General features: G+C 42.2%; 5 protein-coding genes across 21 annotated transcripts in view; all 5 read right to left on the bottom strand.

The window, feature by feature from the left end:
- The window catches only part of LOC114442521 (protocadherin gamma-C5-like), a 214004-nt gene that overhangs the window by 114500 nt on the left and 74086 nt on the right, over positions 1–25418 (bottom strand). The window contains exon 1 of one of the 17 annotated variants that reach the window (XM_028416154.1): positions 10235–12772. The exons of 14 other annotated variants lie outside the window; for them this stretch is intronic. In XM_028416154.1, the coding sequence (XP_028271955.1) occupies positions 10235–12667 (2433 nt within the window). In that variant the 5' untranslated portion in view covers positions 12668–12772. Of the gene's footprint in view, positions 1–343; positions 2852–10234; positions 12773–25418 lie in introns of those variants that run through there. 2 more of the 17 variants (XM_028416177.1, XM_028416181.1) reach the window with 2 other exon arrangements.
- On the bottom strand, positions 3309–8595 carry LOC114442979 (protocadherin beta-16-like). Its single transcript, XM_028416870.1, has 4 exons — positions 8523–8595; positions 6911–8402; positions 3441–5836; positions 3309–3337 (listed from the first exon to the last, which is right to left on the bottom strand). The coding sequence occupies exons 1-4, from the start codon at positions 8593–8595 to the stop codon at positions 3309–3311; spliced, it is 3990 nt and encodes a 1329-aa protein (XP_028272671.1).
- On the bottom strand, positions 13272–16039 carry LOC114442978 (protocadherin beta-16-like). Its single transcript, XM_028416869.1, has 2 exons — positions 13554–16039; positions 13272–13280 (listed from the first exon to the last, which is right to left on the bottom strand). The coding sequence occupies exons 1-2, from the start codon at positions 16002–16004 to the stop codon at positions 13272–13274; spliced, it is 2460 nt and encodes an 819-aa protein (XP_028272670.1). The 5' UTR covers positions 16005–16039.
- LOC114442530 (protocadherin gamma-A10-like) lies at positions 19873–22227 on the bottom strand. The gene has a single exon (XM_028416206.1). The coding sequence runs from the start codon at positions 22225–22227 to the stop codon at positions 19873–19875; it is 2355 nt and encodes a 784-aa protein (XP_028272007.1).
- LOC114442977 (protocadherin gamma-A9-like) lies at positions 22750–25197 on the bottom strand. The gene has a single exon (XM_028416868.1). The coding sequence runs from the start codon at positions 25195–25197 to the stop codon at positions 22750–22752; it is 2448 nt and encodes an 815-aa protein (XP_028272669.1).

The raw sequence follows: 25418 nt of genomic DNA, 5'->3' as shown, positions 1-25418 counted from the left end.
CACTGCGCAACAGTTTTGGTTAAATACACAATTCTAGAGACTTATAGCCTACTATAAAAAAGAACAGAGTAAATTAAGGGGGAGCTCAAAGAGGAGCTGTCCATTAAGCTTTGGCTCGAAAAATTCCGTATAGCTGATAAGTGTACCAAAAACAACGCCAATAACAACATCCGAAAAACTAAACTAAATTCTCAAGATCAACATGGCAAATGGCTCATCTAAATTAGAATCTGGTTTATAAGATTGAAATCATCATCATTTAAATAACTTTTTCCTGAATATGGGGGTTTCCTGTGACTGCGGAACCACATCTGCAAGTGCTTAAACATGGATATATCATTACCTCTGGAGGAGAGTCAGGTTCATCCAGGATGCTCTTCTCACTCTGTATCCGCTGCATCGTTCCTGTAGAACTGGGGTCCATTATCAGCACGTTCTGACTACCAGCTCTGCCGAATTTATAGTCACTTTTTCTGGAGTCAGTCGTCCTGCACACCTCGTAATTGTACACGTGTGGGAGAGTCCCTGTCCCCAAAGTGTCAGAGTAACGTGGAGGATAATATGGAATCACAGGGAGGTTGGAGTGATACAGGATGCGAGACTGTCTCCATCTATATATTTTCATTGATATAATGACCACTAAACACGTGATGAAGAGGAAGGAAACTACAGCCAGAGCCAACACTAAGTAAAAAGTCAGGTTGTCATTGTACTCCTTGTCCTGTGTAAAGTCAGTGTACTCCGAGAGCACTTCAGGGAAGCTGTCCGCCACCGCCACGTTAACTATGACTGTAGCTGAACGAGAGGGCTGCCCGTTGTCCTCTACTATAACAGTCAGTCTCTGTTTCTTTGCGTCTTTATCAGTGACTTGGCGGATAGTTCTGATTTCTCCATTCTGTAAGCCCACTTCAAACAGCGCCCTGTCTGTGGCTTTCTGCAGTTTATAGGAGAGCCAGGCATTCTTTCCAGAGTCCACATCAACAGCCACCACTTTAGTCACCAGATAGCCCACATCTGCTGAACGAGGCACCATCTCAGCCACCAGAGATCCACCAGTCTGGACAGGATACAGAACCTGAGGGGGGTTGTCGTTCTGATCTTGAATATTTAATTTAATTGTGGCATTGCTGCTTAAAGGCGGAGAGCCTCCATCCTGTCCCTTTACCCATATATTTATAGTTTTAATTTGCTCATAATCAAACGATCGCACCGCATGTAGTACGCCAGTTTCTGCGTTTATGGATATGTAAGTGGATATGGGGTTACCATTTAACTCGGTGTCAACAAGCAGGTAAGATACTCGTGCATTCTGCCCAGAGTCAGAGTCATGTGCTTTAACTAAAAACACAGATACACCCGGGGAATTATTCTCCACGATGTTAACTTCATAATAACTATACTCAAATACAGGGGCATTATCATTGACATCGGTTATTCGCAGTATTACTGTCTTGTTAGCTGAGAGCGGCGGGCTGCCTTCATCCACAGCCGTAAATGTGATATTGTACTCAGGATTATGCTCTCTGTCAAGGACGCCGTTTGTGACAAGAGTATAATAATTCTTAAGAGATGAGTGGATTGCGAACGGGATTTTTCCGTTAACGTAGCACTCTACTTTGCCATTTTTGCCTGAATCTATATCTTTAACGTTTATGATAGCTACAGTAGTTCCAACTGGAGAATCCTCAGCAATAGTATTGGAAAATGAGGTTAACGTTATTAAAGGTGCGTTGTCATTTACGTCTGTTACTTCAATTATTATATTTGTTGATGTGCTTTGCCCAGCTTGATCTTTTGCCTGTACACCTATCTCATATACTTTATTCTCTTCATAATCAATCAAACCGTTTACAGTTAAATCACCACTGTTTTCGTCCAGCTGGAATAGCTCAGCAACATTACTGGACATTCGATTAAAGTGGTATGTAACACGCCCGTTCATCCCTTCGTCTGCGTCTGTTGCGCTTATTCGCACCGCTAATGTTCCTTTTGGAACATTTTCTCTTACTGACGCCTTGAAAATTGATTGCACAAAAACTGGCGCATTGTCGTTTGTGTCTCGGACACTTACATGTATTTTTATCGTTCCTGTACGCTGTGGTTCACCCCCGTCTACAGCAGTTAACATGAGAAGAAGCTTTTCCTCTTTCTCTCGATCTAAAGCATCTGAAAGATACAATTGCGCATATTTATGGCCGTTTGGGCTGGACAGAACTTTAATGTTGAAATGTGTTGTTGGATGTAAAGTATAGCCGTGCAAAGCGTTTATGCCAACATCAGGGTCGGTTGCACTCACTTGTAATATGTCAGTTCCTGGAAGAGCTGATTCCACTAGCTCTAAATGCATTTCTTTCTCATGAAACGCGGGTGCATTATCGTTGACATCTAGCACTTCCACTACAACGCTATGTAGCTGCATCGGATTTGTCATAATCATTTCAAAATTCAAGCTGCAGGGCGATGTCTGTCCACAAAGCTGCTCTCTGTCTATTCTTTCTTCCACGACCAGGACCCCTTTGTCTACATCCAGCCTAATATACTCGATGCTATCTCCACTGACAATTCGGGCACCGCCCGATTTTAACCTCTTAGCATCGATACCTAAATCTTCAGCCACATTTCCTACAAATGAGCCCTTTCTCATCTCCTCTGGAACAGAGTAGCGGATCTGGCAGACTGTCGCCCCAATAAGAAAAAACAGGAGGGAGGCCTGTACTTGCCATTTAAGCGAGCATCCGTTGATAATGAAATGCATATTCCAGAAGGAAGCCATTCAACTCAACAAACAACCCGCAATGTCGTTCTGTTGGTGTGTTAAAAATCCACAACGTGAAAGCGTACACATCCACCCAAAAATCATCGGTGAATTTAAAGACCAAGTGTCTCGTTCCCCGTGGTAGAAAAAGAGAAGTACAGGAGACGTAGCTGTGTTTCAAAATGATTCTATGTGTTTTGAAGACCAACAGCGGCACTTACAGTCAGATGTGAAAACGGCAAGTGCAGTGACAAAATAAAAATTAAAACAAAATCATATTCGAATGAGAGTTGTGTGTAAGAGCCGGCTAATGGGGATGTGGAGATGTGTTTAATGTATTGTAGACATGATTGTCTTATGTTATAAAAGCCATTGATCAGAAATTATTTACTTGGCAGGGATGTGTGGGAGAGACAAACGCAGTAGACACGGTGTTAATAACAGGAAACAATTGTTGAAGAGTGGTAATAAATTGATGGTCTTTTTTAAATAAAATCTGTACTTATCTGATAGAGCAAGCGTATTTTTAGAACAGCAGACACAAACGCACAAACTAGTATGAGTGGGCACACCTAGCAGAACCTGAGAAGGAGACAATTTTTCAAATTGAAGCATGACAAATTATAAGAGGCAAGAGGAAACAAACAGAGCAGGAAGTGGGAAAAGAAAACAAGAAATGCCTGACACAAGAAACTGACCTCTAGAGGAGAGTCAGGTTCATCCAGGATGCTCTTCTCACTCCGCTGCATCGTTCCTGTAGAACTGGGGTCCATTATCAGCCAGTTCTGACTACCAGCTCTGCCGAACTTACAGTCACTCTTTCTGGAGTCAGTCGTCCTGCACACCTCGTAATTGTACACGTGAGGGAGAGTCCCTGTCCCCAAAGTGTCTGAGTAACGTGGAGGATAATATGGAATCACAGGGAGGTTGGAGTGATACAGGATGCGAGACTGTCTCCATCTGTAGATTTTCACTGATAAAATGACCACTAAACACGTGATGAAGAGGAAGGAAACAACAGCCAGAGCCAACACTAAGTAAAAAGTCAGGTTGTCATTGTACTCATTGTCCTGTGTAAAGTCAGTGTACTCCGACAGCACTTCAGGGAAGCTGTCCGCCACCGCCACGTTAACAACGACCGTAGCTGAACGAGAGGGCTGCCCGTTGTCCTCCACTGTAACAGTCAGTCTCTGTTTCTTCACATCTTTATCAGTGACTTGGCGGATAGTTCTGATTTCTCCATTCTGTAAGCCCACTTCAAACAGCGCCCTGTCTGAGGCTTTCTGCAGTTTATAGGAGAGCCAGGCATTCTGTCCAGAGTCCACATCAACAGCCACTACTTTAGTCACCAGATAGCCCACATCTGCTAAACGAGGCACCATCTCAGCCACCAGAGAGCCACCAGTCTGGACTGGATACAGAACCTGAGGGGGGTTGTCGTTCTGGTCCTGGACTGTAATTTTTACTGTAGCCACTGAGCTTAGGGGAGGAGATCCTGCATCGCGAGCAGTTACATTAAATTCGAACCATTTGAGCTGCTCATAATCAAGAGATTTCACTGCATGAATTACACCATTCTCTGAGTTCACTGACACTAAAGATGACGCGGCCACGCCATTAATCTCCCTTTCCTCCAGAAAATAAGAGACACGAGCGTTTTGGCCCCAGTCTGCATCACTAGCACTCAGCGTAAGAACAGAATACCCAGGACGGTTATTTTCTGGTACAGTCTTACTGTACATTGATTTATCAAATGTTGGTGGGCTGTCATTCATATCAGACACTATTATAGTGATATTTTTACTGCTACTTAGTGGTGGAGAGCCTTGGTCAGACACAGTTATAGTGATATTATGCTCAGGGGTACTTTCTCTGTCTAAGAAGTCCTCTGTTACTATGGAGTAGTATCCTGTTAATGAAGACTCAATTTTGAAAGGTACGTCAGTGTTAATGGAGCATTTGACAACACCGTTATCATCAGAGTCTTCATCATCAACGTTAACAACAGCTACAGTTGTGCCAGGAGGAGAATCCTCAGATATGGAGTTGGAAAATGACATGAGCTGTATTGTAGGGACGTTATCATTTTCATCAACTATTTGAATAACAACTTTGCATGTATCAGTATATCCTCCGTGGTCACTGGCCTGAACGTTAAGTTGAAACGTCTTGGTCTTTTCAAAGTCTAGTTTACCTGCAACTTTAATCTCGCCAGTGTTAGCATTTACTTCAAATAGCTGTTTGGCCTCTTTAGTAACATGAGCTATAGAAAATGTTACTTCGCCATGAACTCCTTTATCTGCGTCACTTGCACTGACAGTGGTTACCACTGTTCCTTCGGGAGAATTTTCTTTCACATCTACTTTATAAACAGGCTGGCTACAAACTGGCGCATTATCGTTAGCGTCTAACACGGTAACATGAATGCGTAGTGTCCCAGATCTACGTGGCTCACCGCCATCTGAAGCAATCAGCACAAGTGCGTGGGCCTCCTCTTTCTCTCGGTCCAACGGGGTCTGTAAAACCATTTCGATAAATCTTCCTCCATCAGGCTGGTTTTGTACTTCTAGTTTAAAATTATTTGAGGATTTAAGTGTATATTTCTGAATATCATTAATTCCAACATCCGGGTCCTCTGCACTCTCCAGGGAAAACCGAGTTCCTGTTGCAACACTTTCAACAATTTTCAAGTTGATTTCATCTTTTGGGAAGGACGGACTGTTATCGTTAATGTCGACCACCTCCACCGTGACCCGATGAAGCTGGATTGGATTTTCTAATATCACCTCAAAGCTGAAGCTACAGGGCGTCGTCTGTCCACACAGCTCTTCTCGGTCAATTCGCTCTTTAATAATAAGGGTGCCTTTGTCTTGATTTAAATCGACATACTGTCTGCTTCCCTTTGTAATAATACGAGCTTTACCTGATACGAGCCTCGTCACATCCAACCCTAAGTCTCTAGCAATGTTTCCGACAAACGACCCTTCTGCCTGCTCCTCCGGGATGGAATACCGAGCCTGCCCGGTCACTGAGCTCAGCTTCAAAAGACAAAGAATGACAATCAGCGCTTGCCGTCGGCCTCTGCCAGCGATTATGCACAAGCAAGCCATCATAGATCCAAAGATTTAAATGTGCAGATCCTTTATTACTCCCCAATATAGGCAATAAAATCCATAAAATTGAAATGTAATACTATGTTCAGCAAACAAAATCCACACAGGTAATCCCTCAAAAGCCAGAGCGTCGTCTTTCCAAGCAGAAAAGCATCGAATGCTGTTAAAGGGGTGGACCACTGCATTACTTGTTTAGACACTAAGTCAGTGATGTATCAACAGCGGCACTCAGAGCCCATCCAAGGTAATGTGTCTGATTTACACAGCATCAGGACAGATTTAAACTTTTTATATAGAGGAAAAGATGATGCTGAAAATATGATTAAACCTTCGTTTTGTTACCACACCAACCGACAGCTTTTCGTAAAATGTACAATGAATTACAAATCACTGCAGTAAAACAAAGTGAAAAGTTGTTGAGAATTATAAAAAGGGCTCTGCTCTGCAAGGGGGCGTGGGGTTGATTTGTATACTCTGATGTTTGATGTCGTGTTGGCATTTTTGTCACCGATAGCGTCTACTGTCCGTATGTTTTCTTACATAGCTGTGGGTAATTTAATCAAGAAATTAGATTACAAAATCGGAATGGCATTTCTACAATTGTTCAACACTGTTGTGCATCCTCTGGTTGCCTGCTAATCTCGATTGCGACAATATATTCCCGTTGAAGGTATGAAGAGTTCTGCTACAAACAACATGCAGTCTGAGATTCGTGTTATATAACAGGTGAAAACCCCCGTCGTTGTGTATCGAAACAGACTTTCCTTTAAGGCCAAAAAAGAGAGAGATAACTTTAAAATGGATGCAGGACCGTTTCAGCACCACGGACAGCGAAAAACAGCAATAGCTGACAGAAATGGAAAGAAAAGAAAATTGAATATTAAAGATATCACTCACCAGAGTTGACATCTGAGAACAATTTCCAGACAATTGCTTCTCCATTGGCGATGACTCAGTCCCAACTCCGTCCACACTTACTAAACTTTGACTCATCGGTTGCATATATTTCATATCACTCTTTCTGGAGTCAGTCGTCCTGCACACTCCGTAATTGTACACGTGAGGGACAGTCCCTGTCCCCAAAGTGTCTGAGTAACGTGGAGGATAATAAGGAATCACAGGGAGGTTGGAGTGATACAGGATGCGAGACTGTCTCCATCTGTAGATTTTCACTGATATAATGACCGCTAAACACGTGATGAAGAGGAAGGAAACTACAGCCAGAGCCAACACTAAGTAAAAAGTCAGGTTGTCATTGTACTCCTTGTCCTGTGTAAAGTCAGTGTACTCCGACAGCACTTCAGGGAAGCTGTCTGCCACCGCCACGTTAACAATGACTGTAGCTGAACGAGAGGGCTGCCCGTTGTCCTCCACTATAACAGTCAGTCTCTGTTTCTTTGCGTCTTTATCAGTGACTTGGCGGATAGTTCTGATTTCTCCATTCTGTAAGCCCACTTCAAACAGCGCCCTGTCTGTGGCTTTCTGCAGCTTATACGAGAGCCAGGCATTCTGTCCAGAGTCCACATCAACAGCCACCACTTTAGTCACCAGATAGCCCACATCTGCTGAACGAGGCACCATCTCAGCCACCAGAGAGCCACCAGTCTGGACTGGATACAGAACCTGTGGGGGGTTGTCGTTCTGGTCCTGGACTGTAATTTTTACCGTAGCCACTGAACTTAGAGGAGGTGATCCTGCATCGCGAGCAGTTACATTAAAGTTGAACCATTTGATCTGCTCATAATCAAGCGATTTCACTACACGAATTACACCATTTTCCGAGTTTACTGACACTAAAGATGACGCAGCCACACCATTAATCTCCTTTTCCTCCAGAAAATAAGAGACACGAGCGTTTTGGCCCCAGTCTGCATCACTAGCATTCAGCGTAAGAACAGAAAACCCAGGAGAGTTATTTTCTGGTACAGTCTTACTGTACTCTGATTTATCAAATGTTGGTGGGCTGTCATTCACATCAGACACTTTTACGGTTATGTTTTTACTGCTACTTAGTGGTGGAGAGCCTTGGTCAGACACAGTTATAGTGATATTATGCTCAGGGGTACTTTCTCTGTCTAAGAAGTCCTCTGTTACTATGGAGTAGTATCCTGTTAATGAAGACTCAATTTTGAAAGGTACGTCAGTGTTAATGGAGCATTTGACAACACCGTTATCATCAGAGTCTTCATCATCAACGTTAACAACAGCTACAGTTGTGCCAGGAGGAGAATCCTCAGATATGGAGTTGGAAAATGACATGAGCTGTATTGTAGGGACGTTATCATTTTCATCAACTATTTGAATAACAACTTTGCATGTATCAGTATATCCTCCGTGGTCACTGGCCTGAACGTTAAGTTGAAACGTCTTGGTCTTTTCAAAGTCTAGTTTACCTGCAACTTTAATCTCTCCAGTGTTAGCATTTACTTCAAATAGCTGTTTGGCCTCCTTAGTAAAATGAGGGATGGAAAATGTTACTTCGCCATGAACTCCTTTATCTGCGTCACTTGCACTGACAGTGGTTACCACTGTTCCTTCAGGAGAATTTTCTTTCACATCTGCTTTATAAACAGGCTGGCTACAAACTGGCGCATTATCGTTAGCGTCTAACACGGTAACATGAATATGTAGTGTCCCAGATCTACGTGGCTCACCGCCATCTGAAGCAATCAGCACGAGTGCGTGGGCCTCCTCTTTCTCTCGGTCTAGAGGGTTCTGTAAAACCATTTCGATAAAACGTCCTCCATCAGGCTGGTTCTGTACTTCTAGTTTGAAATTATTTGAGGATTTAAGTGTGTATTTCTGAATATCATTAATTCCAACATCCGGGTCCTCTGCGCTCACTAAAGAGAACCGTGTTCCTTTTGCAGCATTTTCAACAATTTTTAAGTTGATTTCATCTTTTGGGAAGGACGGACTGTTATCGTTAATGTCGACCACCTCCACCGTGACCCGATAAAGCTGGATTGGATTTTCTAATATCACCTCAAAGCTGAAGCTACAGGGCGTCGTCTGTCCACACAGTTCTTCTCGGTCAATTCGCTCTTTAATAATAAGGGTGCCTTTGTCTCGATTTAAATCGACATACTGTCTGCTTCCCTTTGTAATAATACGAGCTTTACCTGATACAAGCCTCGTCACATCCAACCCTAAGTCTCTAGCAATGTTTCCGACAAAAGACCCTTCTGCCTGCTCCTCCGGGATGGAATACCGAGCCTGCCCGGTCACTGAGCTCACCTCCAAAAGACAAAGAATGACAACCAGCGCTTGCCGTCGGTCTGTGCCAGCGATTATCCACAAACAAGCCATCATAGATCCAAAGATGTAAACGTGCAGATCCTTTATTTCTCCCAAGGGTAGGTAATTAAATCCATAAAACTGAAATGTAATACTATGTTCAGCAAACAAAATCCACACAGGAAACCCCCAAAAAACAGAGCGTCGTCAATCCAAGCAGTAAAACTGCCATGTTTTTAAAGGGGTGGACCACTGCATTGCTTGCTTAGACACTAAGTCAATGATGTATCAACAGCGGCACTTAGAGCCCATCCATGGTAATGTGTCTGATTTACACAGCATCAGGACAGATTTGCACTTTTTATTTAGAGGAAAAGATGATGCTGAAAATATCATTAAACTTTCGTTTTGTTACCACACCAACCGACAGCTTTTCGTGGATTGTACAATGAATTACAAATCACTTCACTAAAAAAGAGTGAAAAGTTGTTGTGAATAAGAAAAAGGGCTCTGCTCTGTAAGGGGAGGATTTGTATAGTCTGATGCTTAATGTTGGCATTTTTGTCATCGATAGCGTCTACTGTCCATGTGTTTCCTTACATAGCTGTGTGTAATTTAATCACGAAATTGGAAAATTTTGAATGGCAATTCTATAATTGAACTGTTGTTCATAACTTTTTATTTACAGGAAAATATGATGCTGAAAATATGAGTAAGCCGTCGTTTTGGTTACCACTCCAACTGATGGCTTGGTGAAATGTAGAATGAATTACAAAATACTTCAGTGAAAAGTAGTATTTAATAAGAAAAATAAAATTTGCTCTGCTCTGCAAGAGGAGAAGAGGTGGGGTGGGTGTATTAATTTAGAAAATGTGAAAGGAATTTTTATAAATGTAAACAACTATATATTCCCGTTGAAAGTATGAAACATTCTGCTACATGCAGTTTGAGATTCGTGTTATGCGTGAAAAAGCTTCTTGTGTTTCGAAAGAAGATTTTAGTTTCACAATGAGGCCCAAAGAGAGACAAGTTGAAAATGAAAGCGTCAGCCGTTTCAACACCACGGACAGCGACACGAACCTATAGCTGACAGAAAATGACACCACTAACAATTAAAGATATCACTCACCAAAGTTGACATCTGAGAACAATTTCCAGACATCTGTTTGTCCATTGGCGATGACTCAGTCCCATCTCCGTCCACACTCATTAAACGTTGACCCATCGGTTGCATATATTTCTTATCACTCTTTCTGGATTCAGTCGTCCTGCACACCTCGTAATTGTACACGTGAGGGAGAGTCCCTGTTCCCAAAGTGTCTGAGTAACGTGGAGGATAATATGGAATCACTGGGAGGTTGGAGTGATACAGGATGCGAGACTGTCTCCATCTGTAGATTTTCACTGATATAATGACCACTAAACACGTGATGAAGAGGAAGGAAACTACAGCCAGAGCCAACACTAAGTAAAAAGTCAGGTTGTCATTGTACTCCTTGTCCTGTGTAAAGTCAGTGTACTCCGACAGCACTTCAGGGAAGCTGTCAGCCACCGCCACGTTAACAATGACTGTAGCTGAACGAGAGGGCTGCCCGTTGTCCTCCACTATAACAGTCAGTCTCTGTTTCTTTGCGTCTTTATCAGTGACTTGGCGGATAGTTCTGATTTCTCCATTCTGTAAGCCCACTTCAAACAGCGCCCTCTCTGTGGCTTTCTGCAGTTTATAGAAGAGCCAGGCATTCTGTCCAGAGTCCACATCAACAGCCACCAATTTAGTCACCAGATAGCCCACATCTGCTGAACGAGGCACCATCTCAGCCACCAGAGAGCCACCAGTCTGGACTGGATACAGAACCTGAGGGGGATTGTCGTTCTGGTCCTGGATCAGTATTTTCACTGTCACGTTACTACTGAGTGGAGGAGAGCCTCCATCCTGCGCTTTGACGACGAAAACTAGCTCTTTGATTTGTTCATAATCAAATGAGCGCACCGCATCTACGGCTCCACTTTCTGAGTGTACAGAAACATATTCAGAAATCCGAGATCCAGCGATATTACTGTCCTCAAGAATATAAGATACACGAGAGTTTTGGTTTTCGTCCGGATCTATAGCTCGTAAAGAAAGAACAGACACACCTGGAGAGTTATTTTCCGTGAGAAACGTAGTGTAAACACTTTGAGAAAACGCTGGAGCATTATCGTTCACATCAGACACCTTTAAATGAAACGATCTTTTTGTGGAGAGAGGAGGCATTCCTGTATCTGTCGCAACAACAGTGATGTTATATTCTGAAACACTTTCACGATCTAACGTAGAGTCCGTTAATAAAGTATAGTAATTCCTTAAATTGGAATTAATCTTGAAAGGTCCACTTGATTCAATTCTACAGTTTACTTTTCCATTATTACCTGAATCGAGGTCTTTTACATTTATGATACCAATAGTTGTACCAGGAGGGGAATCTTCTGACACTGGACTACTGAATGACATGACGTTTATAACAGGAGCATTATCATTCACATCACTTACGTCAATAATCACTTTACTTGAATCTGTTAAACCGCCCTGATCCTTCGCCTCAATTCTCAGATCATATTTTTTGTCCTTTTCATAATCAAAAGATCGTGTTACCGAAATGATGCCAGTTTTTTCTTCAATCTTAAATAAATCGCTGAAACCACTGTTAAGATCTGAAAAATAATATGTAACAATACTATTTGACCCGAAATCTGCGTCAGTCGCATTGACAGTGGTGATGTATGTGTCTCTGGGAGAGTTTTCCATTACTGTAGCTTTGTACACAGACTGGTTAAACACAGGTGCATTATCATTGACGTCAAGAACAGTGATTTCTATATTTACTGTACCAGATCTCTGTGGAGTTCCACCATCTATAGCTGTTAGCTTTATAGACAAATTAGGATTCGTCTCTCTGTCCAATGGTTTCTGAAGCACCATCTCTGCATATTTCTTTCCATCTGCATTTGAGTTTTGCTTGAGAATAAAATTGTCATTCTCACTTAGAAAATATTCTCTCAGTCCATTAACACCTACATCTGGGTCTTCTGCACTTGGCAGCGGAAAACGAGCGCCAATGATTGCTGATTCACTGATCTCAAAATGTATGCCGTTTCTCTTAAAAGTCGGTGAATGATCATTTATGTCCGTTATTTCAACTGTAATTTGATGCAGCTCCATTGGGTTTTCTAAAATTATTTCAAAGCTGAAACTACAGGGCGTTGTATCTCCGCAAAGCTGCTCCCGGTCTATTCTCTCATTGATAACTAAAATCCCTTTGTCTGCCTTCAGCTCGGTGTACTGGATGCTCTCTCCGGTGACGATACGAGCCCGACCAGAACGAAGCCGCTTAAGATCCAAACCAAGATCCTGTGCTACATTACCGACCAGCGAGCCTTTCTTCATCTCCTCTGGGATTGAATATCGTATGTGTCCAGTGACCATATGACTGACACAAGATAGGAGGAAAAGAAAAAGCCAGTTATGTCCGCAACCAATACGCCATTTTACGTAGCGGGTATCAGGTCGTAATCTCCGTGCCATAGTAAACAAACAATTATCCAACCACGACACTTAATCCAGACAAAGAGTGCAAGTGACACTAAAAATACACCTTGTAGCGTTTTTAGTTTACTGTGATATGTCTACATAAAGATAATGGATTTCTTACAACGTCAGTCCGTGTAATACAGACAACCCCCTTTTCTCTCATAGCCTACAGGGTGAGGGAGGAGACTGTGAGGTAATGTTAGTACGTGAATTGGATTGACCAACAGCGTCACTTAGAGTACAGAACAAGTAACACAATGGAAGACACAAATATTTATCTTTTTGTTTGAGAGCACTCGATATCACCTAAATAAATCTCAAACATATGTTGTTTCCATGACCTATACATTTACAAGAAAATGTATGTATACTAAAGCTGCAATGTAAACAATAACAAAATACTGTATATAGAAAAAAGTCTAAACATCTGAAGCAGTTTTGCCAAATAGCGCCAAATGCCACTTTTTGGTACTACTTTCTGGTACTACTTTCATACTACGCATATGTAGTGGAATAAATGGAGTCACATATGAAGCATTATGTACAAGTATAGAATCAAGGAACGTACATTAAGACATTTACGCCAAAAACCTGTATGTTAAACCACCTTTAGGAAAAACGGAGTAGAAAAACAAGGTACAATTCCGTTTAACAAAAAAACTAGAAACTAATTAGACTAGCACTGCAAAAAAATAATCCATGTATTAGACTCATGGAAAAAAAACATATCTCAGAGGCAATAAAAGTAATGTCATTTTACAGCTTCTGAAAATCAAAACGAACGCACTAATGCTGCAAAAAGACGACACAGTCCGACCCTGTCCATGGTGCTGAAAATGTGAAGACAGTCTCCATAAACATAAGTCAATAAACAGATTACAGAGAAGCAAATTACATAATACCAACTGACCTCTAGAGGAGAGTCTGGTTCATCCAGGATGCTCTTCTCACTCTGTATCCGCTGCATCGTTCCTGTAGAACTGGGGTACATTTTAAGCACGTTCTGGCTACCACCTCTGCCGAACTTACAGTCACTCTTTCTGGAGTCAGTCGTCCTGCACACCTCGTAATTGTACACGTGAGGTAGAGTCCCTGTCCCCAAAGTGTCTGAGTAACGTGGAGGATAATATGGAATCACAGGGAGGTTGGAGTGATACAGGATGCGAGACTGTCTCCATCTGTAGACCACTAAACACGTGATGAAGAGGAAGGAAACTACAGCCAGAGCCAACACTAAGTAAAAAGTCAGGTTGTCATTGTACTCCTTGTCCTGTGTAAAGTCAGTGTACTCCGACAGCACTTCAGGGAAGCTGTCAGCCACCGCCACGTTAACAATGACTGTAGCTGAACGAGAGGGCTGCCCGTTGTCCTCCACTATAACAGTCAGTCTCTGTTTCTTTGTGTCTTTATCAGTGACTTGGCGGATAGTTCTGATTTCTCCATTCTGTAAGCCCACTTCAAACAGCGCCCTGTCTGTGGCTTTCTGCAGTTTATAGGAGAGCCAGGCATTCTGTCCAGAGTCCACATCAACAGCCACCACTTTAGTCACCAGATAGCCCACATCTGCTGAACGAGGCACCATCTCAGCCACCAGAGAGCCACCAGTCTGGACTGGATACAGAACCTGAGGGGGGTTGTCGTTCTGGTCCTGGATAAGTATTTTCACAGTGACGTTGCTACTGAGTGGAGGAGAGCCTCCATCCTGCGCTTTGACGACGAAAACTAGCTCTTTGATTTGTTCATAATCAAATGAGCGCACCGCATGTACGGCTCCACTTTCTGAGTGTACAGAAACATATTCAGAAATTCGAGATCCAGCGATATTACTTTCCTCAAGAATATAAGATACACGAGAGTTTTGGTTTTCATCCGGATCTATAGCTCGTAAAGAAAGAACAGACACACCTGGAGAGTTATTTTCCGTGAGAAACGTAGTGTAAACACTTTGAGAAAACGCTGGAGCATTATCGTTCACATCAGACACCTTTAAATGAAACGATCTTTTTGTGGAGAGAGGAGGCATTCCTGCATCTGTGGCAACAACAGTTACGTTATATTCTGAAACACTTTCACGATCTAACGTAGAGTCCGTTAATAAAGTATAGTAATTCCTTAAATTGGAATTAATCTTGAAAGGTCCACTTGATTCAATTCTACAGTTTACTTGTCCATTAACATCTGTATCGAGGTCTTTTACATTTATGATACCAATAGTTGTACCAGGAGGAGAATCTTCTGACACTAGACTACTGAATGACATGACGTTTATAACAGGAGCATTATCATTCACATCACTTACGTCAATAATCACTTTACATGAATCTGTTAAACCTCCCTGATCTTTGGCATCAATTCTGAGTTCATATTTTTTGTCCTTTTCATAATCAACAGATCCTGTTACCGAAATAATACCAGTTTTTTCTTCAATCCTAAATAAATCGTTGAAACCACTGTTAAGATCTGAAAAATAATACGTAACAATACTATTTGACCCGCAATCTGCGTCACTAGCATTGACTGTGGTGATGTATGTGTCTCTGGGAGAGTTTTCCATTACTGTAGCTTTGTACACAGACTGGTTAAACACAGGTGCATTATCATTGACGTCAAGAACAGTGATTTCTATATTTACTGTACCAGATCTCTGTGGAGTTCCACCATCTAGAGCTGTTAGTTTTAGAGACAAATTAGGATTCGTCTCTCTGTCCAATGGTTTCTGAAGCACCATCTCTGCATATTTCTTTCCATCTGCATTTGAGTTTTGCTTGAGAATAAAATTGTCATTCTCACTTAAAAAATATTCTCTCAGTCCATTAACACCTACATCTGGGTCTTCTGCACTTGTTAAAGAAAATCGAGACCCTGTCACAGCCGATTCGCTGATTTCAAAATGGATGCTATTTCTCTTAAAAGTCGGTGAATGATCATTTATGTCTGTTATTTCAACTGTAATTTGATGAAGCTCCATTGGATTTTCTAAAATTATTTCAAAGCTGAAGCTACAGGGCGTTGTATCTCCGCAAAGCTGCTCCCGGTCTATTCTCTCATTGACAACTAACATCCCTTTGTCTGCCTTTAGCTCGGTGTACTGGATGTTCTCTCCGGTGACGATACGAGCCCGACCAGAACGAAGCCGCTTAAGATCCAAACCAAGATCCTGTGCTACATTACCGACCAGCGAGCCTTTCTTCATCTCCTCTGGGATTGAATATCGTACATGTCCAGTGACCATATGACTAAGACAATATAGGAGGTAAAGAAAAAGCCAGTTTTGTCCGCAACCGAAACACCATTTTACGTAGCGGGTATCAGATCGTATTCCCCGTGCCATAATAAAAGAACAATCATCCAAACCCGACACTTAATCCACTAAAAAAGTGAAAGTGAGACTAAAAAAAGCCTTGTAACGTTTTTAGTCCACTGTGATATGTCTGAATAAAGATACTGATTTTCTTTGAACGTCAGTCGTGTGATGCACACAACGCCTTTTTTCTCTCATAGGCTACAGGGATGAGGGAGGAGACTGTAAGGTATTGTTAGTACGTGCATTGGATTGACCAACAGCGTCACTTAGAGTACAGAATAAGTAACACAATATAAGACACGAATATTTATCTTTTTGTTTGAGAGCACTTATCGCCTAAAAAAAAATCTAAAAATATATGTTGAATTTTAATGACTTATACATTTATAGGAAATGGTGTATTATGCACCTTTAGTATTGTATTGCATACTTTGTATTGCACAAAGTATATAGAAAAAAAATATCTGAAGCAGTTTTGCAAAACAGCAAAACTTTGCATATGTAGTGGAAAAATTGAGTCATGAAATATTATGTATAAGTATAGAGTAAAGGAACGTCCATTAAGACATTTACGCCAGAAACCTGTATGTTAAACCACCTTTAGGAAAAACGGAGAAAAAACAAGGTACCATTCCGCTTTAACAAAAAATAGAAAATAACTACAATAGCACTGCAAAAACAAACCATGTATTGGACTCATAAAAAAACCCACATCTCAGAGGCAATACAAATAATATTATTTTTCTGCTTCTAAATCAACACAATCCCAATAATGCCGAAAAAACAAGATTCAGTCAGACGCTGTCCATGGTGCTGAAAATGTCAAGACAGTCTGCACAAACATGAGCTCATCCATCCATTATCTGAACCCGCTCTATACTGAAGTGCAAGGTCACGGGGGACTGGATATCCCAGCTATCTATGGGTGAGTGGCGGGGTACACCCTGTTCAGGTCACCAATCCATTGCAGGGCCGAACATGAGTCAATACACAGATTACAGAGAAGCAAATTACATAATACCAACTGACCTCTAGAGGAGAGTCTGGTTCATCTAGGATGTTCTTCTCACTCTGCATGCGCTGCATCGTTCCTGTAGAACTGGGGTCCATTATCAACACGTTCTGACTACCAGCTCTGCCGAACTTACAGTCACTCTTTCTGGAGTCAGTCGTCCTGCACACCTCGTAATTGTAAACGTGAGGGAGAGTTCCTGTTCCCAACGTGTCTGAGTAACGTGGAGGATAATATGGAATCACTGGGAGGTTGGAGTGATAAAGGATGCGAGACTGTCTCCATCTGTAGATTTTCACTGATATAATTACCACTACACACGTGATGAAGAGGAAGGAAACTACAGCCAGAGCCAACACTAAGTAAAAAGTCAGGTTGTCATTGTACTCCTTGTCCTGTGTAAAGTCAGTGTACTCCGACAGCACTTCAGGGAAGCTGTCCGCCACCGCCACGTTAACAATGACTGTAGCTGAACGAGAGGGCTGCCCGTTGTCCTCCACTATAACAGTCAGTCTCTGTTTCTTTGCGTCTTTATCAGTGACTTGGCGGATAGTTCTGATTTCTCCATTCTGTAAGCCCACTTCAAACAGCGCCCTGTCTGTGGCTTTCTGCAGTTTATAGGAGAGCCAGGCGTTCTGTCCAGAGTCCACATCAACAGCCACCACTTTAGTCACCAGATAGCCCACATCTGCTGAACGAGGCACCATCTCAGCCACCAGAGAGCCACCAGTCTGGACTGGATACAGAACCTGAGGGGGGTTGTCGTTCTGGTCCTGGATCACTATTTTCACTGTCACGTTGCTACTGAGTGGAGGAGAGCCTCCATCCTGCGCTTTGACGACGAAAACTAGTTCTTTAATTTGTTCATAATCAAAGGAGCGAACCGCACTAAGAACTCCGGTCTCAGAGTTTAAAGATACATAAGTAGAAACTGGACTACCATTGACCTGCGAGTCCTCCAAAAGATATGAGATTCTTGCGTTTTGATTCCAGTCAGAGTCCCGCGCAATAACAGTAAATATGGAAAAAACAGGAGAATTATTCTCCGCGATGAAAGCTGAATAGCTGTTTTTATCGAATAAAGGAGAGTTATCATTGACGTCTGAGATTTTAAGTTGCAACTTTGTTGAGCTCGAAAGAGGAGAAGAGCCAAAATCGGTGGCTGTTACGGTAATATTATATTCTGAGACTGATTCTCTGTCAAAGTATTGATCTGACACTAAATTGTAATAATTTGTTAAAGATGATTCTATTTTAAAAGGAAGTTTGGCATCTATTGAACATTTAATTTGTCCATTTTTCTCTGAATCCGCGTCTTTTACGTTGAAAACTGCAACGGTTGTACCAAGAGGAGCATCTTCAGGTAACGAGCTGGAAAATGACATAATGTTTATGACTGGAACGTTGTCGTTGACGTCAAGGATGTCAATAATAATTTTACTTGTTCCGATTAAGCCTCCCTGATCCTTTGCTTCTACTCTGACTTCATATTTTCTATCGTCTTCGAAATCTATTCTACCAGCCACATAAACCTCTCCGGTGTTTTCATCAACACTAAATATATTTGCTGCGCTTCCCTTTGTTTTAGACAAGCTGTAAGTAATAAGAGCATTTGAACCACTGTCAGCGTCTGTGGCGTTTACTGTAATAATACTCGTTCCTTTTAACGTGTTTTCCATGACAGTGGCTTTATAGACGGACTGATTAAATACGGGAATGTTGTCGTTGGCATCTAAAACAGTCACATCTATATTCACTGTGCCAGAGCTCTGAGGTGTGCCTCCGTCAACGGCAATTAGTTTCAAAGACAAATTTGGATATCGCTCTCTGTCTAAAGGCTTCTGTAGCATCATTTCAACATATTTACTTCCGTCGGGGTTTGAATGTTGCTGCAGTATAAAATTGTCATTTGGTGCTAAAATATAATCTTGCAACGCGTTTTGGCCTACATCGAGGTCCTCCGCGCTCTGCAGAGGGAAACGCACTCCTACTGCAGCCGATTCGCTTATTTCAAATTTGAGGGGTTTATCTTTGTTTGGGAAGACGGGAGCGTGATCATTTATGTCCAAAACCTCGACAGTGATTCTGTGCAGTTCAATAGGATTTTCTAAAATCACCTCAAAGCTGAAGCTACATGGAGTAACGTCTCGGCAAAGCTGCTCTCGGTCTATTCTCTCATTCACGACTAGAACCCCTTTGTCTGTCTTCAGCTCGGTGTACTGGATGCTTTCTCCAGTCACGATACGGGCCCGTCCAGCACGAAGTCTTTTCAGGTCCAAACCAAGGTCCTGTGCTACATTGCCGATGAGAGAGCCTTTCTTCATCTCCTCTGGTATAGAATATCGTATCTGACCACCTACCATGTTAACCACATGAAGCAGCAACACAAGTAGTCCTGTTTGCCGTCGCAGTCCAAAAAATAATCGCCATATTACTTTTGCCATCACACAAAAACAATATTTTTATGCAATATGCAAGTAGGTAAAACAAATCCTCGTTTGATCCTTTCCGTGTTACAAAACAACCGTTACAATTTATATCCAAGTCTGAAACGTATTCGGCATCAACCTCGACAAAACAATCAGTAGACAACCGTCTTCACTACACATATATTGAGTGGGTGGACTGAATGATAAAGCAAGAGAGAAAATGTTTTTGCTGACCAACAGCGTCCCTTACAGTATAAAAGGAGAACATCACCAAGGCTTGCGTCACAGCACTAACACTAAATCAGAAAGCCTGAAGACATCTCTATGTGCACTAGCAACAAATTAAAAATGAATTCTGATGAAACTGAACCGCTGTCCGTGGTGCTGAAAATGATATAAATCGCGTCTTGCCTCTGCAACTGAACAAACAAATAAAAAACTGTTACAGAATGATTTAACTGACCTCTAGAGGAGAGTCTGGTTCATCCAGGATGCTCTTCTCGCTCTGTATCCGTTGCATCGTTCCTGTAGAACTGGGGTCCATTATCAGCACGTTCTGACTACCACCTTTGCCGAACTTACAGTCACTCTTTCTGGAGTCAGTCGTCCTGCACACCTCGTAATTGTACACGTGAGGGAGAGTCCCTGTCCCCAAAGTGTCTGAGTAACGTGGAGGATAATATGGAATGACAGGGAGGTTGGAGTGATACAGGATGCGAGACTGTCTCCATCTGTAGATTTTCACTGATATAATGACCACTAAACAAGTGATGAAGAGGAAGGAAACTACAGCCAGAGCCAACACTAAGTAAAAAGTCAGGTTGTCATTGTACTCCTTGTCCTGTGTAAAGTCAGTGTACTCCGACAGCACTTCAGGGAAGCTGTCCGCCACCGCCACGTTAACAATGACTGTAGCTGAACGAGAGGGCTGCCCGTTGTCCTCCACTATAACAGTCAGTCTCTGTTTCTTTGCGTCTTTATCAGTGACTTGGCGGATAGTTCTGATTTCTCCATTCTGTAAACCCACTTCAAACAGCGCCCTGTCTGTGGCTTTCTGCAGTTTATAGGAGAGCCAGGCATTCTGTCCAGAGTCCACATCAACAGCCACCACTTTAGTCACCAGATAGCCCACATCTGCTGAACGAGGCACCATTTCAGCCACCAGAGCGCTACCAGTCTGGACTGGATACAGAACCTGAGGGGGGTTGTCGTTCTGGTCCTGGATCAGTATTTTCACAGTCACGTTGCTACTGAGTGGAGGAGAGCCTCCATCCTGCGCTTTGACGACGAGCATAAGTTCTTTAATTTGTTCATAATCAAAGGAGCGAACCGCACTAAGAACTCCAGTCTCAGAGCTTAAAGATACATAAGAAGAAACTGGACTACCACTGACCTGCGAGTCTTCTAAAAGATAGGAGATTCTAGCGTTTTGATTCCAATCACAGTCTCGCGCGCTAACAGCAAATATGGAAAAACCAGGAGAATTATTCTCCGTGATGTAAGCTAAATAGTTGCTTTTATCAAATGTCGGCGTGTTGTCGTTGACGTCTGCAATTTTAAGATTTAACTTTGTTGAGCTCGAAAGAGGAGGAGAGCCCAAATCGGTGGCTGTTACAGTAATATTATATTCTGAGACTGATTCTCTGTCAAACTCTTGATCTGTGAGCAAATTGTAATAATTTGTCAGAGAAGATTCGATTTTAAAAGGAAGTTTGGCGTCTATAGAACATTTAATTTGACCATTTTTCTCAGAATCTGCGTCTTTTATATTTAAAACGGCTATCGTTGTTCCAGGAGGAGCATCCTCAGATAATAAACTAGAAAACGACATAATATTTATAATTGGAGGATTATCATTCACGTCAGTAACATCAAATATAACTTTGCTTGTCCCTGTCAGGCCACCGTGATCCTTTGCCTCAACCCTGACTTCATATTTCTTATTTCTTTCATAGTCTATTTGACCGGAAACAAAAACTGTGCCGGTGATTTCATCAATACGGAATATATCTGCTACACTCCCTTTCATTTTAGACAAGCTGTACGTAATGAGGCCATTTGAACCACTGTCAGCGTCTGTGGCGTTTACTGTAATAATGCTCGTTCCTTTCAATGCATTTTCCACCACAGTAGCTTTATAATTGGATTGGTTAAAAACAGGATCATTGTCGTTGGCATCTAAAACAGTCACATCTATATTCACTGTGCCAGACCTCTGAGGTGTGCCTCCGTCAACGGCGATTAATTTCAAAGACAAATGCGGGTGTCGCTCTCTATCTAGAGGCTTCTGCAAAACCATTTCAATATATTTATTTCCATCAGGGTTTGAGTGTTGCTGCAATACAAAGTTGTCATTTGGTGCTAAAATATAATCTTGCAACGCGTTTTGGCCTACATCGAGGTCCTCCGCGCTCTGCAGAGGGAAACGCACTCCTACTGCAGCCGATTCGCTTATTTCAAAACTGAGGGGTTTATCTTTGTTTGGGAAGAGGGGAGCGTGATCATTTATATCCAAAACCTCGACAGTGATTCTGTGCAGTTCAATAGGATTTTCTAAAATCACCTCAAAGCTGAAGCTACATGGAGTAACGTCTCCACAAAGCTGCTCTCGGTCTATTCTCTCATTCACGACTAGAACCCCTTTGTCTGTCTTCAGCTCGGTGTACTGGATGCTTTCTCCAGTCACGATACGGGCCCGTCCAGCACGAAGTCTTTTCAGGTCCAAACCAATGTCCTGTGCTACATTGCCGATGAGAGAGCCTTTCTTCATCTCCTCTGGTATAGAATATCGTATCTGACCACCTACCATGTTAACCACATGAAGCAGCAACACAAGTAGTCCTGTTTGCCGTCGCAGTCCAAAAAATAATCGCCATATTACTTTTGCCATCACACAAAAACAATATTTTTATGCAATATGCAAGTAGGTAAAACAAATCCTCGTTTGATCCTTTCCGTGTTACAAAACAACCGTTACAATTTATATCCAAGTCTGTGAAACGTATTCGGCATCAACCTCGACAAAACGATCAGTAGACAACCGTCTTCACTACTCATATATTGAGTGGGTGGACTGAATGATAAAGCAAGAGAGAAAATGTTTTTGCTGACCAACAGCGTCCCTTACAGTATAAAAGGAGAACATCACCAAGGCTTGCGTCACAGCACTAACACTAAATCAGAAAGCCTGAAGACATCTCTATGTGCACTAGCAACAAATTAAAAATGAATTCTGATGAAACTGAACCGCTGTCCGTGGTGCTGAAAATGATATAAATCGCGTCTTGCCTCTGCAACTGAACAAACAAATAAAAAACTGTTACAGAATGATTTAACTGACCTCTAGAGGAGAGTCTGGTTCATCCAGGATGCTCTTCTCGCTCTGTATCCGTTGCATCGTTCCTGTAGAACTGGGGTCCATTATCAGCACGTTCTGACTACCACCTTTGCCGAACTTACAGTCACTCTTTCTGGAGTCAGTCGTCCTGCACACCTCGTAATTGTACACGTGAGGGAGAGTCCCTGTCCCCAAAGTGTCTGAGTAACGTGGAGGATAATATGGAATGACAGGGAGGTTGGAGTGATACAGGATGCGAGACTGTCTCCATCTGTAGATTTTGACTGATATAATGACCACTAAACACGTGATGAACAGGAAGGAAACTACAGCTAGAGCCAACACTAAGTAAAAAGTCAGGTTGTCATTGTACTCCTTGTCCTGTGTAAAGTCAGTGTACTCCGACAGCACTTCAGGGAAGCTGTCCGCCACCGCCAAGTTAACAATGACTGTAGCTGAACGAGAGGGCTGCCCGTTGTCCTCCACTATAACAGTCAGTCTCTGTTTCTTTGCGTCTTTATCAGTGACTTGGCGGATAGTTCTGATTTCTCCATTCTGTAAGCCAACTTCAACCAGCGCCCGGTCTGTGGCTTTCTGCAGTTTATAGGAGAGCCAGGCATTCTGTCCAGAGTCCACATCCACAGCCACCACTTTAGTCACCAGATAGCCCACATCTGCTGAACGAGGCACCATCTCAGCCACCAGAGAGCCACCAGTCTGGACTGGATACAGAACCTGAGGGGGATTATCATTCTGATCCTGAATCTGCACTTTCACGGTCACGTTGCTACTGAGTGGAGGAGAGCCTCCATCTTGCGCTTTAACGACGAAAACTAGCTGTTTGATTTGTTCATAATCAAATGAGCGAACTGCATGTACAACTCCACTTTCTGAGTGTACAGAAACATATTCAGAAATTCGAGATCCAGCGATATTACTGTCCTCAAGAATATAAGATACACGAGAGTTTTGGTTTTCATCCGGATCTATAGCTCGTAAAGAAAGAACAGACACACCTGGATAGTTGTTTTCTGTAAGAAACGTAGTGTAAACACTTTGAGAAAACGCAGGAGCATTATCGTTCACATCAGACACCTTTAAATGAAACGATGTTTTTGTGGAGAGAGGAGGCATTCCTGCATCTGTCGCAACAACAGTGATGTTATATTCTGAAACACTTTCACGATCTAATATAGAGTCCGTTAATAAAGTATAGTAATTCCTTAAATTGGATTTAATCATGAAAGGCCCACTTGATTCAATCCTACATTTTACTTGTCCATTATTACCTGAATCGAGGTCTTTTACATTTATGATGCCAACAGTTGTACCAGGAGGGGAATCCTCTGATACTGGACTACTAAATGACATGACGTTTATAACAGGAGCGTTGTCATTCACATCACTTACGTCAATAATCACTTTACCCGAATCTGTTAAACCTCCCTGATCTTTGGCATCAATTCTCAGTTCATATTTTTTGTCCTTTTCATAATCAACAGATCCTGTTACCGAAATGACTCCAGTTTTTTCTTCAATCTTAAATAAATCGTTGAAACCACTGTTAAGATCTGAAAAATAATATGTAACAATACTATTTGACCCGAAATCTCCGTCAGTGGCATTGACAGTGGTGATGTATGTGTCTCTGGGAGAGTTTTCCATTACTGTAGCTTTGTACACAGATTGGTTAAACACAGGTGCATTATCATTGGCGTCAAGAACGGTGATTTCTATATTTACTGTACCAGATCTCTGTGGAGTTCCACCGTCCAAAGCTATTAGCTTTAAAGACAGATTAGGATTCGTCTCTCTGTCCAACGGCTTCTGAAGCACCATCTCTGCGTATTTCTTTCCATCTGCATTTGAGTTTTGCTTGAGAATAAAATTATCATTCTCACTGAGAAAATATTCTCTCAGTCCATTAACACCTACATCTGGGTCTTCTGCACTTATCAAAGAAAAACGTGCTCTGGCATTAGCAATTTCGCTGATTTCAAAATGGATGCTATTCCTCCTAAAAGTCGGTGAATGATCATTTATATCTGTTATTTCAACTGTAACTGGATGCAACTCCATTGGATTTTCCAAAATCACATCAAAGCTGAAACTACAGGGCGTTGTATCTCCGCAAAGCTGCTCCCGGTCTATTCTCTCATTAACGACTAAAATCCCTTTGTCTGCCTTCAGCTCGGTGTACTGGATGCTGTCTCCGGTGACGATATGAGCCCGACCAGAACGAAGCCGTCTCAAATCCAAACCAAGGTCCTGTGCTAAATTACCGATCAGCGAGCCTTTCTTCATCTCCTCTGGGATTGAATATCGTATATGTCCGGTGACCATATGACTGAGACAAGAAAGGAGGAGAAGATAATGCCAGTTCTGTCCGCAACCAATACGCCATTTTACGTAGCGGGTGTCAGGACTTATTGACCATGCCATAGTCAAAGAAAAAATATCCAAACACGATACTTAGTCTGGAAATTACGCAAAATGCAAGCATATACATAAAAGTTGTAGCGTTTTTAGTTTACTGTATTATGCCTGAATATAGATATCAGTTATGTGGGAGCGTCAGTCCGTGTAATGGACAACCTCCTTTTTTCTCATAGGTCACAGAGATAAAGGAGGAGACTGTGAAGTAGTGTTAGAACAAGCACTGG

The sequence above is a fragment of the Parambassis ranga genome, chromosome 10 (genome assembly GCF_900634625.1).
Source record: "Parambassis ranga chromosome 10, fParRan2.1, whole genome shotgun sequence".
Taxonomy (NCBI): domain Eukaryota; kingdom Metazoa; phylum Chordata; class Actinopteri; family Ambassidae; genus Parambassis; species Parambassis ranga.
Note: the sequence above shows the minus strand (reverse complement) of the source record. Positions and strands in the feature narration are given on the sequence as shown.